This window comes from Arachis duranensis, chromosome 9, assembly GCF_000817695.3.
Source record: "Arachis duranensis cultivar V14167 chromosome 9, aradu.V14167.gnm2.J7QH, whole genome shotgun sequence".
Lineage (NCBI taxonomy): Eukaryota > Viridiplantae > Streptophyta > Magnoliopsida > Fabales > Fabaceae > Arachis > Arachis duranensis.
Window position 1 is genome coordinate 67623943 of NC_029780.3, and position 11247 is coordinate 67635189.

The 11247-nt window shown below is 32.4% G+C and overlaps 3 protein-coding genes across 10 annotated transcripts; 2 read left to right on the forward strand and 1 right to left on the reverse strand.

Annotated features, from left to right (window-relative positions):
• The first annotated feature begins 278 nt into the window (after nucleotides 1–278).
• LOC107465858 (organelle RRM domain-containing protein 1, chloroplastic) lies at nucleotides 279–9597 on the forward strand. Of its 8 annotated transcripts, none has more exons than XM_021132079.2 (13): nucleotides 279–644; nucleotides 1398–1849; nucleotides 1930–2027; nucleotides 2177–2423; nucleotides 2512–2609; nucleotides 2711–2755; nucleotides 3096–3185; nucleotides 3561–3629; nucleotides 3736–3842; nucleotides 4000–6610; nucleotides 6702–6819; nucleotides 6925–7098; nucleotides 8888–9597. In XM_021132079.2, the coding sequence occupies exons 2-10, from the start codon at nucleotides 1545–1547 to the stop codon at nucleotides 4084–4086; spliced, it is 1146 nt and encodes a 381-aa protein (XP_020987738.1). In that variant the 5' UTR covers nucleotides 279–644; nucleotides 1398–1544; the 3' UTR covers nucleotides 4087–6610; nucleotides 6702–6819; nucleotides 6925–7098; nucleotides 8888–9597. The 8 variants fall into 8 exon arrangements, with proteins under 8 accessions (XP_020987738.1, XP_052109852.1, XP_052109853.1 ...); XM_052253888.1 differs by having other exon boundaries at nucleotides 280–644; nucleotides 2690–2755; XM_052253890.1 differs by having other exon boundaries at nucleotides 280–644; nucleotides 2690–2755; nucleotides 8916–9597.
• LOC107465851 (uncharacterized) lies at nucleotides 6806–7345 on the reverse strand. The gene has a single exon (XM_016084823.1). It carries the CDS (start codon nucleotides 7343–7345, stop codon nucleotides 6806–6808), a length of 540 nt encoding a protein of 179 aa, XP_015940309.1.
• LOC107465850 (uncharacterized) lies at nucleotides 8741–9207 on the forward strand. The gene is made up of 2 exons (XM_016084821.1): nucleotides 8741–9019; nucleotides 9103–9207. The coding sequence occupies exons 1-2, from the start codon at nucleotides 8741–8743 to the stop codon at nucleotides 9205–9207; spliced, it is 384 nt and encodes a 127-aa protein (XP_015940307.1).
• Nucleotides 9598–11247: the final 1650 nt, after the last annotated feature.

Here is an 11247-nt window from a genome sequence, read left to right on the forward strand (position 1 = left end):
AAATTTTGAGATTCAATTTAGACCCATTGAAATTTTAATACATTATTTGAATTGAGAGAATTTGAAGAAAAAAAAAAAATAGGTGAAACAGTAAATCTTTTATTGTTTGGATAAAAAAAATAAAATAAAAAAAATAATGTAAGACTTATTTTTATTTATTTTTAATCTAAATAACACACACAATTTTTTTTTTAATTTTCTTTTTTTCTATTTTCTTTTCAAACAAGGTGTATGGGTGAAAATTGAAATCGAGTTCCACCTTCGAATTTGGGAGTATTAACTCCTATCACTAACATTTTATGTTGTAACATACCAGAGTCACACGCAATCCAGCAGTCCAGCGCCACCAACAACGTGACAGAGCTCTCCACTCTCCTCAGTGATAGCCCCTAGACCCCTCCACTCTTTGCCGGCAGACAGCGTCACAGCGACACAACAACACTGGCATCCCATTCAGCCCTCGCGACACAGCAACAGTCGCAGTGCGGTCGCCTTCTCACCTTCCTCCGTTCCGTAGCCGCCGCCTCCGTCGCCTTCCTCGGTAGCCACCGTTTCCTTGCCGTCGCCTTCCAGATTCCGCTGCTGCCATCATCCTCCACACCTTCCTCCACGCTCTCTGAGTCTCTAGAATGGAGATGCCTCAGGTAATTTTATTTGTTTCTAAATGATTTGTTTCTACTTTCTAATTTTATCTTTTCAATTTGAACAAAATTAAAGCTAGCTTGTGTTGGTTTTTTATTTATGGAGTTGCTGAATGCTGATGAACAGAATTTGTATGCCTGGGTTGCTGCTGAACTGAATTTTATTTGGTTCTGAACTGGTTTTTTTTTTAATCTACTTTTTGGTTATGATTATATGTTCCTGGTTCTGATTTTTTGGTTAGGGTTTTGGTTATGGTTATTTGTTCTTGTTTCTAATTATTTGGTTCTAATTTTTTATTTGGTTATGAACTGATTTCTAAATTTTTATTTGATCTGAACTGATTTTTTTGACAATTGTTTGGGTGAGCTTCTACAAAAATATAATATTTTTTTAAAAGATTTTTAAAAAAAGTAGAAGTAATTTTATGTTTAGATATCTCATGTAAAAATATTTTTTATTTAGCAATTGTATATCTGTATTTGGGTATAAATGATATAAAAGTAATTTTTTATTTATTTATTATGTTAAAAATATGTTTTAAAAATAAAAAAGATCTTTTAAAAAAATATGTAAATTGTAGTTTTTAATAAAAGATGTTTTCTTTTTTTCTAGTTCACCCAGACAAGCACTTATTGTATGTTTTGTTATTATTATGTGTTCTTGGTTCTGATTTTAAGGGTAGGATTTTGATTCTTTTCTGATTTGTTCTTGTTGTGAATGTTTGGTTCTAATTTTTTTGCTTTATATTTCTGCAGTTTGATTGATCCCAGGGCAAGTGAGAACATTGGTGTTTCAGAAGGTGAAACAGTTTAAAAACCGACAAAACAAACCAAACTGTACTGCGAACACCTCTAGTTTCGGGTGTTAGCCCTTTTTCTTGCCCAAAAGAAAAAAAAAAAAAGATGGAAGTTATGTCTTTTTCTGTCACATTCACCCAATTTCATACATTTTCCTTTCTGAAACCAAAAGTAACAACAACCGAAATTCAGGGCCTTTCACTACCCAATAATAGGAGCAAACATTGCAATCTTTATTCATTTTCTTCTTCATCTTCAAGAAGTATAGCAGCAACAGCAACACTATACCCTTCCACCACCCAGAAGAACCGCTACTGGATGGTACTCATGGAGCCTCCACCTCATGGTGTCACCTCCAAGTCACAACTCATCGATTATTACGCCAACACTCTACACAAAGTCCTTGCCAGGTTTTGCCTCCTTTTTCATGCTCGTTCTCTTTTTATTTTTAAGTTGAGCTGAAAATTACTATAATTTTTGTTTCAAACAGTGAGAGAGATGCTCAAATGTGTATATATGATGCTTCCTGCGATACACACTTTGGTTTCTGTTGTGACATTGATCCACAAATAACCTCCCAACTCACAAGTAAGTTGTTGCTTTTCTTATTAATATAATGCATCTTAGATGTTTGAAGTTTAGTCTGTGGTATAGTATTGCACAATTGGCAATTACCATTGGTATTATACTATTATTCTTGAAGTAACTTCTCTGTTATTGTGCCCATATGTTTTTAGGTTTACCGGGGGTCTTGTTGGTTAGGCCTGATCCGGATTTCAGTTCTTCGAAAAAGGACTATAGTCTATCAAGTGGTCAAGAAGGTCTGCTATCGAATTCAAAACTACAATTTGAAACCAACATGTTATTCTTTCTTGAGAATTCAAAGCATTGGCTTGTTAGAATTGATAAACCTGCTGTTGGGATTGTTACAAAGGCTCAGATTGTCGATTATTTTGTTCAAATATTGACCAAGGTGATGGGAAAGTAAGAACAATGTACTTCTTTTGCATTAATTTTTATCACCTTTTCTTTTTACCTAAAGTTAGATGACAGTAATGTCTTCCCTATGTAGTGAAAAGGATGCTCAGATGTGCATATATCATGTTTCCTGGAAAAAAATATTTGGTTTTTGCTGTGAACTTGATGACGACTGTGCACAGGAGTTAGTTGGTTAGCACTGTTATGCTTAAAATTCAGTCATTTTGTGTAGAAGTATAAATTTCCACATTAAGTGTCCTTTTGTGGCCCAGGTGTGCCTGGTGTCTTATCAGTTCAACCAGATAATAATTTTGAGTCAGCAAATAAGGATTATGAAGGTTAGCAATCTTTCCAATAATTTTTGTGTTAGTTTCTTTTATGTGCATTTGAAGATCCTTGGTCTTAGCCCACGTGATACTTGGTTCTTGATTGCATTGAAAATCCTTCTAAATTCAAGGAAAAAATCATATTGTTTCCACTCCGTTTAATTTAATATAGGTTGTATTTTTTTAGATAAACAGTATACGAAACTTGAAATGCGCAGGTGAGTTTTATTTATAGGTCATAAAAAAATTTTGCTGAGTTAACATTTGGTGTAAAATTTCTTGTTTAGGTTGATAGTTTATAATTTTCTTTCTATGAGATTGTGTTCAAATACCTAATTCATGGTTTTCTCAGGTAATAACTTAGAAAACAGTTTGAGTGTGCAAAAATCTTTTGAAACAAGTCAGGCAGCTCCCCTGCAAACGAAAAAGCTTTTTGTGACAGGTACTCACAAGACTGACTCTGGATATAAATCGATCTTCTGTTCTGTCCCTGTGTATATATGTTATATGCTGATTTTTCAACTAAAAAAAATGAGAACTGCCTTTCCTTTCGAAAATATTTAAGTTAATGACCATGAAAAAAATATCAGTCAAAGAAAATCATTTTTTTTTTCCTTGAGAAATTATTCATTGCATTAAGAAAGTATTAATTGCTCTAATGTGGCTATCATGTTGAGTTTCATTTCCATACCATGTACCTACTTTTTATTCTGTGGGACAACACAATTTTATCTTAAGGAGAGCATTCTTGGTTCTCAAAAGATATGATACCACTTGACAATTTATTTTAATATTACAACATTTTTCTCTTAAACAGGGCTATCGTTTTATACATCTGAGAAAACCTTACGTGCAGCATTTGAAGGCTTTGGTGATCTTGTTGAAGGTAGCTCATCCTTCAAATATTGCATAATTTGCTCATCAATATTTAGTCTCTCAAGACCAAAGCAAACTTGCCTCAGCCTTTACTAATAAATGGTTATGCTTGACAGTCAAAATTATTATGGATAAAATTTCCAAAAGGTCCAAGGGTTATGCATTTATTGAGTACACCACGGAGGAGGCTGCAAGCGCAGCATTGAAAGAGATGAATGGCCAGGTACATTCTTCTCGGTTCTCTATTTTTTTACACATTTTACCGGCATTTTTTTGTTTTCTTTCTTTCCTGGTTGTTATGGAAAATGAAAAGAATCTTGGATTTGAAAATATAGGATAACAGAAGCTAGGTGGTCTTTGATGATTTCATTTTGCTACAGATTATTAATGGATGGATGATAGTAGTGGATGTTGCCAAGACTAACCCGCCAAGGCACAACAGGGGTCATGTCAGGCCATCAGTTTGACAAGCCAAAAGCCTTTCAAGGTATTAACTATTTCTAGCCCTGCGCTCTTATTATAAGTCAAGATAACACAAACCAGAATACTGCAGAACATAATAGAATTATGTGCAATTATTATAGCCAACTATTCTCAACCTTAGGAGTCATTTCTATTTTATTTATGTTTATCCTGTCTTTTCAAGAGTTAAATCTTAACTATTAGTTGACTTGGTCTTGTACTAGCAGTAATAGACTAATACTTGGGATTAATTTTATATAATACCTGTGATCAATTTTAGATATTTTCACATTAGTCAAAGAAATTCAGCTCCATATTAATTTTGATGCATAATTCAATTTTTTTAAATGATAAAAAAATATTACCCGCTCTTTATCTTAATTTAAAAAATCCGCTGTTTTATATCTGATTATAGTTATCCTACAAGGTTCCCAATAATCACTATCAAAATAGTTCACTCATATTACCTGCTGATTTAATGACAATCCTTTTTGCTTTTATGGTCTGTTATCTGTTGCTTAAAGTAAAAACTAACTTCATGGCATATTCTTCCCCCTTGTATCTATTCTAATATGTTTATGTCATGAATAATTCTAGGATTAAGGTTGTTTCTATACAGAACATTGAATAGTTCTTCTCCTACTATATGGAAATTAAAATAATCAGAGGATTCTCTGTCACCTCACATAAGTAATGATGAAAATTGTAAATAAGACGAGAGATACTCTAAAATAGGACAAGGTGATTTGTGTGGTACAACATTGGTGGGGGTGAGTTATGTAAGAAAAATATAAAGATAAAAAAATATAATTGGTAAGAGAAAAGTATATGGTTTTGCATCTGCAAAGAGAAAGAGATATAATGTTTTTTGGTGACAAGAGGTCCCACAAGGGAAGAAAACAAACTAGGAGGCTATTCTAGCATTCAAGCTAACAAAATGCATAAGCTCCTCTGTTAACTCAATCTAGGTAATATGATCAGATGCACTTCTAGCACAGTTATTATACTCGGATTGGACTGACCAATTCGATAAGAAAACCGGTGAACTGATACTTGTGCTAGTCCAATTTCAATTTTTGACCATTTTGGCAATTGACCCGTAGAAAACCGGTGCAAAACCGAACCTGTTGACCTGATGGGTCAATGCCATCTGTGCACAACAACAGCAAGCTAGATCATAGAAGGAGTACCATAGCCTTTAAAAAGGTTTCCAGCAGCAAAGTCCCCACACGCCACCTCCTTGCATCATCAAGCAAGTGCCTTTTCTTGTGTTAGAAAGCATTATAAACACTCTCTTCCTTTAGTAGCTAGGCAATATGCAACTTGAGGTTTCATTCAAGGGCGCGGCTTTGGTGAGCCGAACATCTTTGGCTAACCAAGCATAAGACTTCACTATCGCTGACCAGTGCGCACTTTTAATGAGAGCCGTTGGATTATTTTGTTTTTTAATCCACCGGGGAGATCACCCTGAAAGTTGATTGTTTTGATTGGCTAATGAATGCTTTTTGCAACTTTTGTGTCAAAGAGGTTACTTTAGAAAATTTAATTTGTTGCTAGTTATTGTTGTTAGATCTGAAATGTCTTTGGGTTTATATGGCAAAAATTTATGAATTTGTAAGTTTAAATTAATTAGAGTTAAGTATTCTGTATTATGTTAACTAAATGACGATGAAGTTGGGCTGGGAATGAGATGCATCGTGGACGTCAGTTTGTCGCATAGAAGAAACGCACGAGTTTACATTTCTGCCACTCGCTATCAGTTGCACGAAGTTACTCCGCCCAGAATTGCGGTGCAAAAATTGCCTACTCGTTGAATTGCGTATCTGCCGCGATGCAAGCATTCCAAGGATGACGAAACGTTAGTGTTATCACCGGAACCGGACTCGATCCCCATGATGACGAGTGGTGGTTCAGGCAGAGGATTAGATTGGCCAGAGAGGATCAGAGAAGAAGGATCAAAGCAGCACAGAGAAGTGTGCTTGGTGAGTGACAAAGGAGAGGGAGAAGAGATTTCAGGTCGGGCGGGTCAACTTGGCACATAGTTGGGTTGGGCTTGGTTGCAGTCAATACCTATGAGAAAAAACATAATGGAGCTTTATATTTTTTTCTAAAACGAATGTTTGGCTAATGAATTGGGTTATTAATAATGTTGTTAAAAATATACCAATCCTTAAATACGGTCCCTTCTTTTTTTTTTTTTTGGACGGGTTGGGTAACTAAACCCAACAAACCAAGCCCAGAATAAGACACTTAATCCCTCAAACTAACTCCCTACCTACCCGGATGAATTGCTTTCCCTCCCCTGCAACCAAACTTCTATAAGGAAACACAATTAACTACACTACTATGAAGAAGCACAATTGACGCCAAAAAGAGATCAAGTAAAACTGTAGGTCCGCTTTGAGGAGCAAAAGCGCGGGACGAGATGCACCTCACTCCAGAACGCGGACGATCTGGCGCGGGGAGACAGGGGAGCTGTGAAACCCATCGCTGATGCAACTCAGACATGGCGCCACTGATGATGGAAAGGTAAGCCCAACTTCTCATTCCTAATTATCTCTGCAATCTGTTTGGGCGGGTTAGATGGCCAATTATTGGTTAGTTGATTTTGCAATTTCAGAGATGCCAAGGTGTGAGCTAGCTTGTTCCCTTCTCGAGGAATCCAAGAAAAACCACAGTTTGGAAGTCTCCTCTGGATAGCTTTAATGTCTTGAATTATTGGTTCTACTTCCCAAAATGTAATTCCTTCTTTGATTGCTTGAATAAGTTGAAAGCAGTCAGATTCAATAGTTGCATTCTCAATTTGAGATTTTCTATTAAAATGATTGCTTCTCTTATGGCAGTTGCTTCTGCAAGGATGCTGGAGTTCGTTTGGATTTTTGAAGTTGTCCCTCCCATGAGGGTTCCATTGCAATCTCTGATCGCTACTGCTATACTTCCTGATTTTGTGTCATTGGAGAAGGCTGCACCCGTATTCAATTTGAGCCAATTTTGAGGAGGGGCTCTCCAGATTATAGGTACCGTCCTTCTCCTGTTTGATTCTTTGGTGCTATTATTTTCCTTCTCTGTTGCTTTGAAATATTCTAGTTCAAGATTTTTTGCATAGTTAATAGTAGACTTTGGATCAGGTTCTGTGTCATGAAAAACTTTTTCATTTCTTGTTTTCCAAATTGCCCACATTGTGATACCAATTCGACTCCACATTTGATTTGCTTCTATTCTGCCTCTTTGGTTGCACTTCTTAAATATTTCTTGTAGCCACATCCCGACTGAGTTTACGCTTTCCTTTGTTGGTGTACATTGAGCTTGCGAGCCAAACCATACCGCTCTTGTCCAATCACATGATAGTAGAGCATGTTCGATGGTTTCCTCCGCCTGCATACAATTTGGACATAGATTACTGTTAGTTATCTTTTTCTTAATCAAATTGGCTTTTACCGGGAGGATATTATGGATTGTCCTCACTTCCCGGAACAAACAAGAAGTAAAAAAAAAAAGTCACAGTTAAAGTTTATTAGCAGATGATTAATTTAACAGAAGTATTAAATTATTGAATGATATAATAATTATAATATTTTGTAAAACCAAAATAGTTGAATAATGTGAAATTTTGCCAGATGTGCATAAATAAATTTATCATGGTAAACAATTGATCATGGTGTATAAAATTACTAGAAGAGTTGAATAATGAACATGAATATATGTACTAATGGCTTATTATATTCGTACAAGATACTATAATTATTAATGTTATTATAAAGTCCGCATTACATATTATTTTATTCTAACCTTAGAGAGAAGTACAGTAAATTTATTTAAACCATTCCTTTTGTATTCTCTATTCATGGAAACAATTTAATAGGAAATGTTACTCTTTATATAATATAACGGGAGTCATTTAGGTAAAGATGCTTAAAACATCTTTTTTTAAAGATTTTTTTTAATAATTAATATTCAACCTATGTAATCGATCAAACTATGTTATTTTTGTCAAAATTAGATGAAATAAATCAGTTTGATCGAAAAATCGATAAACGAAATCTTGAACCAATTTAAATTAATATTTTTTATAAAAATGACTATAATACCCTTATTATAAAAATGACTTAAAATATTTCTACTATATATTTTAAAACTCTAAATTCTAATCTTTCTCTTCTCTCTATGCCATCATAGAATTAGAATTTAGGATTTTCAAAATTAATATATATAATAAGAATATTTTAGTCATTTTTTATAATAAGAGTATTATAGTTATTTTCTATAAAAAAATATTAATTTATATCGGTTCAAAATTTGATTTATCGAGATTTTTAGGTCAAATTGGTTTGTTTGGTCTAATTTTGACAAAAATAACACAGTTTGATTGATTATATATGTTAAATTTTAATTATTAAAAAGTGTCTTTAAAAAAAGATGTTTTAAGCGTCTTTATGTGAATGGCTCCTGTATGTAATATTACGCAATGCTAAAAATTATAATATAACAATATTCTTTTCTCTTATTATTTGGTTTTGTCTAAAAGCATCAATAAAGAAACGTGCGAGGCACTGAATCCTAATGTCAGTATAATAAAGTTAAAAAAACAATATAATAATAACAAATAGAACGCTATGTGGTCGTTCCTTGATATTCTCCAATAACCTAACCTTTTTGCAAATGGCTGGAACATCCAAGAAGAATAGAAAGAAAAGGAATGTACTCGTTGAGTACGAATTTCTGCTTAATCTTTTTCCTTATAACATATGGGTGAGGATTGCCACGAAGATTGCATCGAATTCGATTCAGGAACTGTTTCACATGCAGGCAACATGCAAGGTGTTTCTTGATGCAGCGATGTCCGACGCTGTCTACAAGTATGCGACGATGTGGTATCTGCTGCTAGTGTCCTCTTCATATTACTTTGATCGGCCTGAAAGGAGGTTCATTGATCGCTGCGTGAAAGCGGAAATCCGGATGTTTTATTCTGGCATGGGTTGATGCAGTATTTCTAAATTGGCCACATTGACCTTGGAATGCAGCAACTGGTTAGGGCTGCAACGGAAGACAATGTTGAAGTCGGTTACGTGTGTGGCATGCCGTTGCTATGTAATAACAAAGACAAAGCAGCAAAGAAGGGGAGTTGAATTTTTTGAAGTTATACGTACTTCTGGAACAGTCGAAAGGTGCAGAGAGCTCTTAAGGGAATTGTTTGAGCAGTGGTGGGTGCAGGAGAAACCTTCAGATCCTGGATAACCCGTGGTTTGTCAGTCTATTAGTTGTCCTACCAGCAACGCTATGAGCGTTGTCGAAGATGTGTTCAGTGTCTTGTGTGTACTGTCTGACTGATTACGAGGTGATGGTCTTCTTGAAAATGTTTACATTTTAATGAACATTATTATTTAGCAATTTTTTTTGTTTAAATGTATTGTTTATGCTTCTCTTATCTGACAGTACAGTATCTAACATTGTCTTTTGTTTTGTTATGAATGATTATTTCTCCTTAACAAATAAATTATGTTTTTATTACGTTTCTACTTTTGTGTGTGGAAAAATCTCAGTTTAATATGGTATAGAAGGCTTATTCGATAATGATTTAACTTCTGTAAATAAATATAAATAAAATATTATATTTTAAAAAATAATTGAGATAATTAAATACATGTTTCTAAATATCTGTAACGTATAAGTTAAAAATGTTACAAGAAAAATTTGTTGACAACTAAAAAAATTGATGACTTATCAGTTTATTGTTCCTTTTATTTTTTTATTTTTTTCAAAAACCGCATGTTGATAACTTTTTGTTACTTTTATTTTATGGCATCAACAGAAAAATAATTTACTTAAAGTTTTGTTGACAAAATTTTAAATGTAGGTGAATATGAAATTTTCATTTACTTAAAAAATATTTTATTCTAATATAATTATAACTTAAATAAATTAGTAGATAATTGATATGAATCATGCATTAATCTTTCGAAAACTACCATTAATTCTTATATTTAATTTAATGAACTTAAAAAGAAAATTTTTTTTTTAGTTTAATTATATAAAAAATATTAAGAAAAAACATACTATGGTTTATGTTGCATTTTGAATATTTCATAAAAAGTTAATGTTAGAATTTTCATGTAATATACATATACTACCTTATAATTTTAAATTATACACTATTTAATTTATACTAATAGGAACAAATCTAATTATAAATGCTAAAATTTAAAATTTGTTTGTTCAAACTATATCTAAGTTTCGAGGATACCATAGTACAATAAGTGCATAGCATGCATATGCACAATTATGGTTTCATGTAGAATGTGTGCCTGTGGTGTTAGATTTGACGTTAGCTTTTTCACGATGTGATGCGATTGATGGTTGAAAAGTGTTAATTTATGGTGTTTAATAATTTACATGTCATAAACGGATTTAGATTTTCTAAAATTTGAATTTTATTTTAGAAGAGTAAAGTGTGATTTTTTATCCTTAAATAGTTTCTCTTTTATATTTATTCTTGCTTCCACCTATAAAATCAATGATGAAAAATCACACTTTAATCTCTAAAGTGAAATTCAAACTTTAGAAGATCTAAATTCGTCACAGTAATAATAGATAGAACTGGTAGTTTGGTAAGGTAATGGACAGTGATGGTTTAGGATAATTTTTAGATAAAAAATATTTTATTATTAACAATGAATGTAAATTAAATATTTTATTCTTTTGTAGACAAAAATACTTATGAATTGTTTAAAACGGGTATGTCTAAAACGAGCTCAACAATTATGTGCTTATTGAATAAGCCACATTTATATAGGCCATTAGATTTTATTAGATGAAAATCAAAGGCTAATATAAAAGAAGAATATTGATGGACTCTAATAAATATAGAATATTCTAGTACATAAATAAATACTTTAAATGACAATACTTTAATACACAATATTTTAAATGACAACAAAATTTTTTATTCTTAAATAATTAAATATAAAATATATGAGTATTTTTTATTTATTAAAATTAATTATTGCAAAATTTTTTTATAATATTAAAAAATTATATTAAAATAATATTTTAAACTATAACTAACATAAAAATATAAAATAATTAAAATTTTATTTTATATTACTTGACAAATAATTAGATTATTATATTTAAAATTTATTAACTAACTAAGTTTATTAAATATATTA

Bases quoted from the DNA above. Each gene is read 5' to 3' on its own strand.
- LOC107465858 (XM_052253892.1), top strand. From the start codon at position 1,545: ATGGAAGTTATGTCTTTTTCTGTCACATTCACCCAATTTCATACATTT. The intron at 2,424-2,511 runs GTAAGAACAATG...TTCCCTATGTAG, and splicing joins TTGACCAAGGTGATGGGAAA to TGAAAAGGATGCTCAGATGT. The intron at 3,630-3,735 runs GTAGCTCATCCT...TATGCTTGACAG, and splicing joins CTTTGGTGATCTTGTTGAAG to TCAAAATTATTATGGATAAA.
- LOC107465850 (XM_016084821.1), top strand. From the start codon at position 8,741: ATGGCTGGAACATCCAAGAAGAATAGAAAGAAAAGGAATGTACTCGTT. The intron at 9,020-9,102 runs GTGAAAGCGGAA...CTTGGAATGCAG, and splicing joins GGAGGTTCATTGATCGCTGC to CAACTGGTTAGGGCTGCAAC.
- LOC107465851 (XM_016084823.1), bottom strand. From the start codon at position 7,345: ATGTGGCTACAAGAAATATTTAAGAAGTGCAACCAAAGAGGCAGAATA.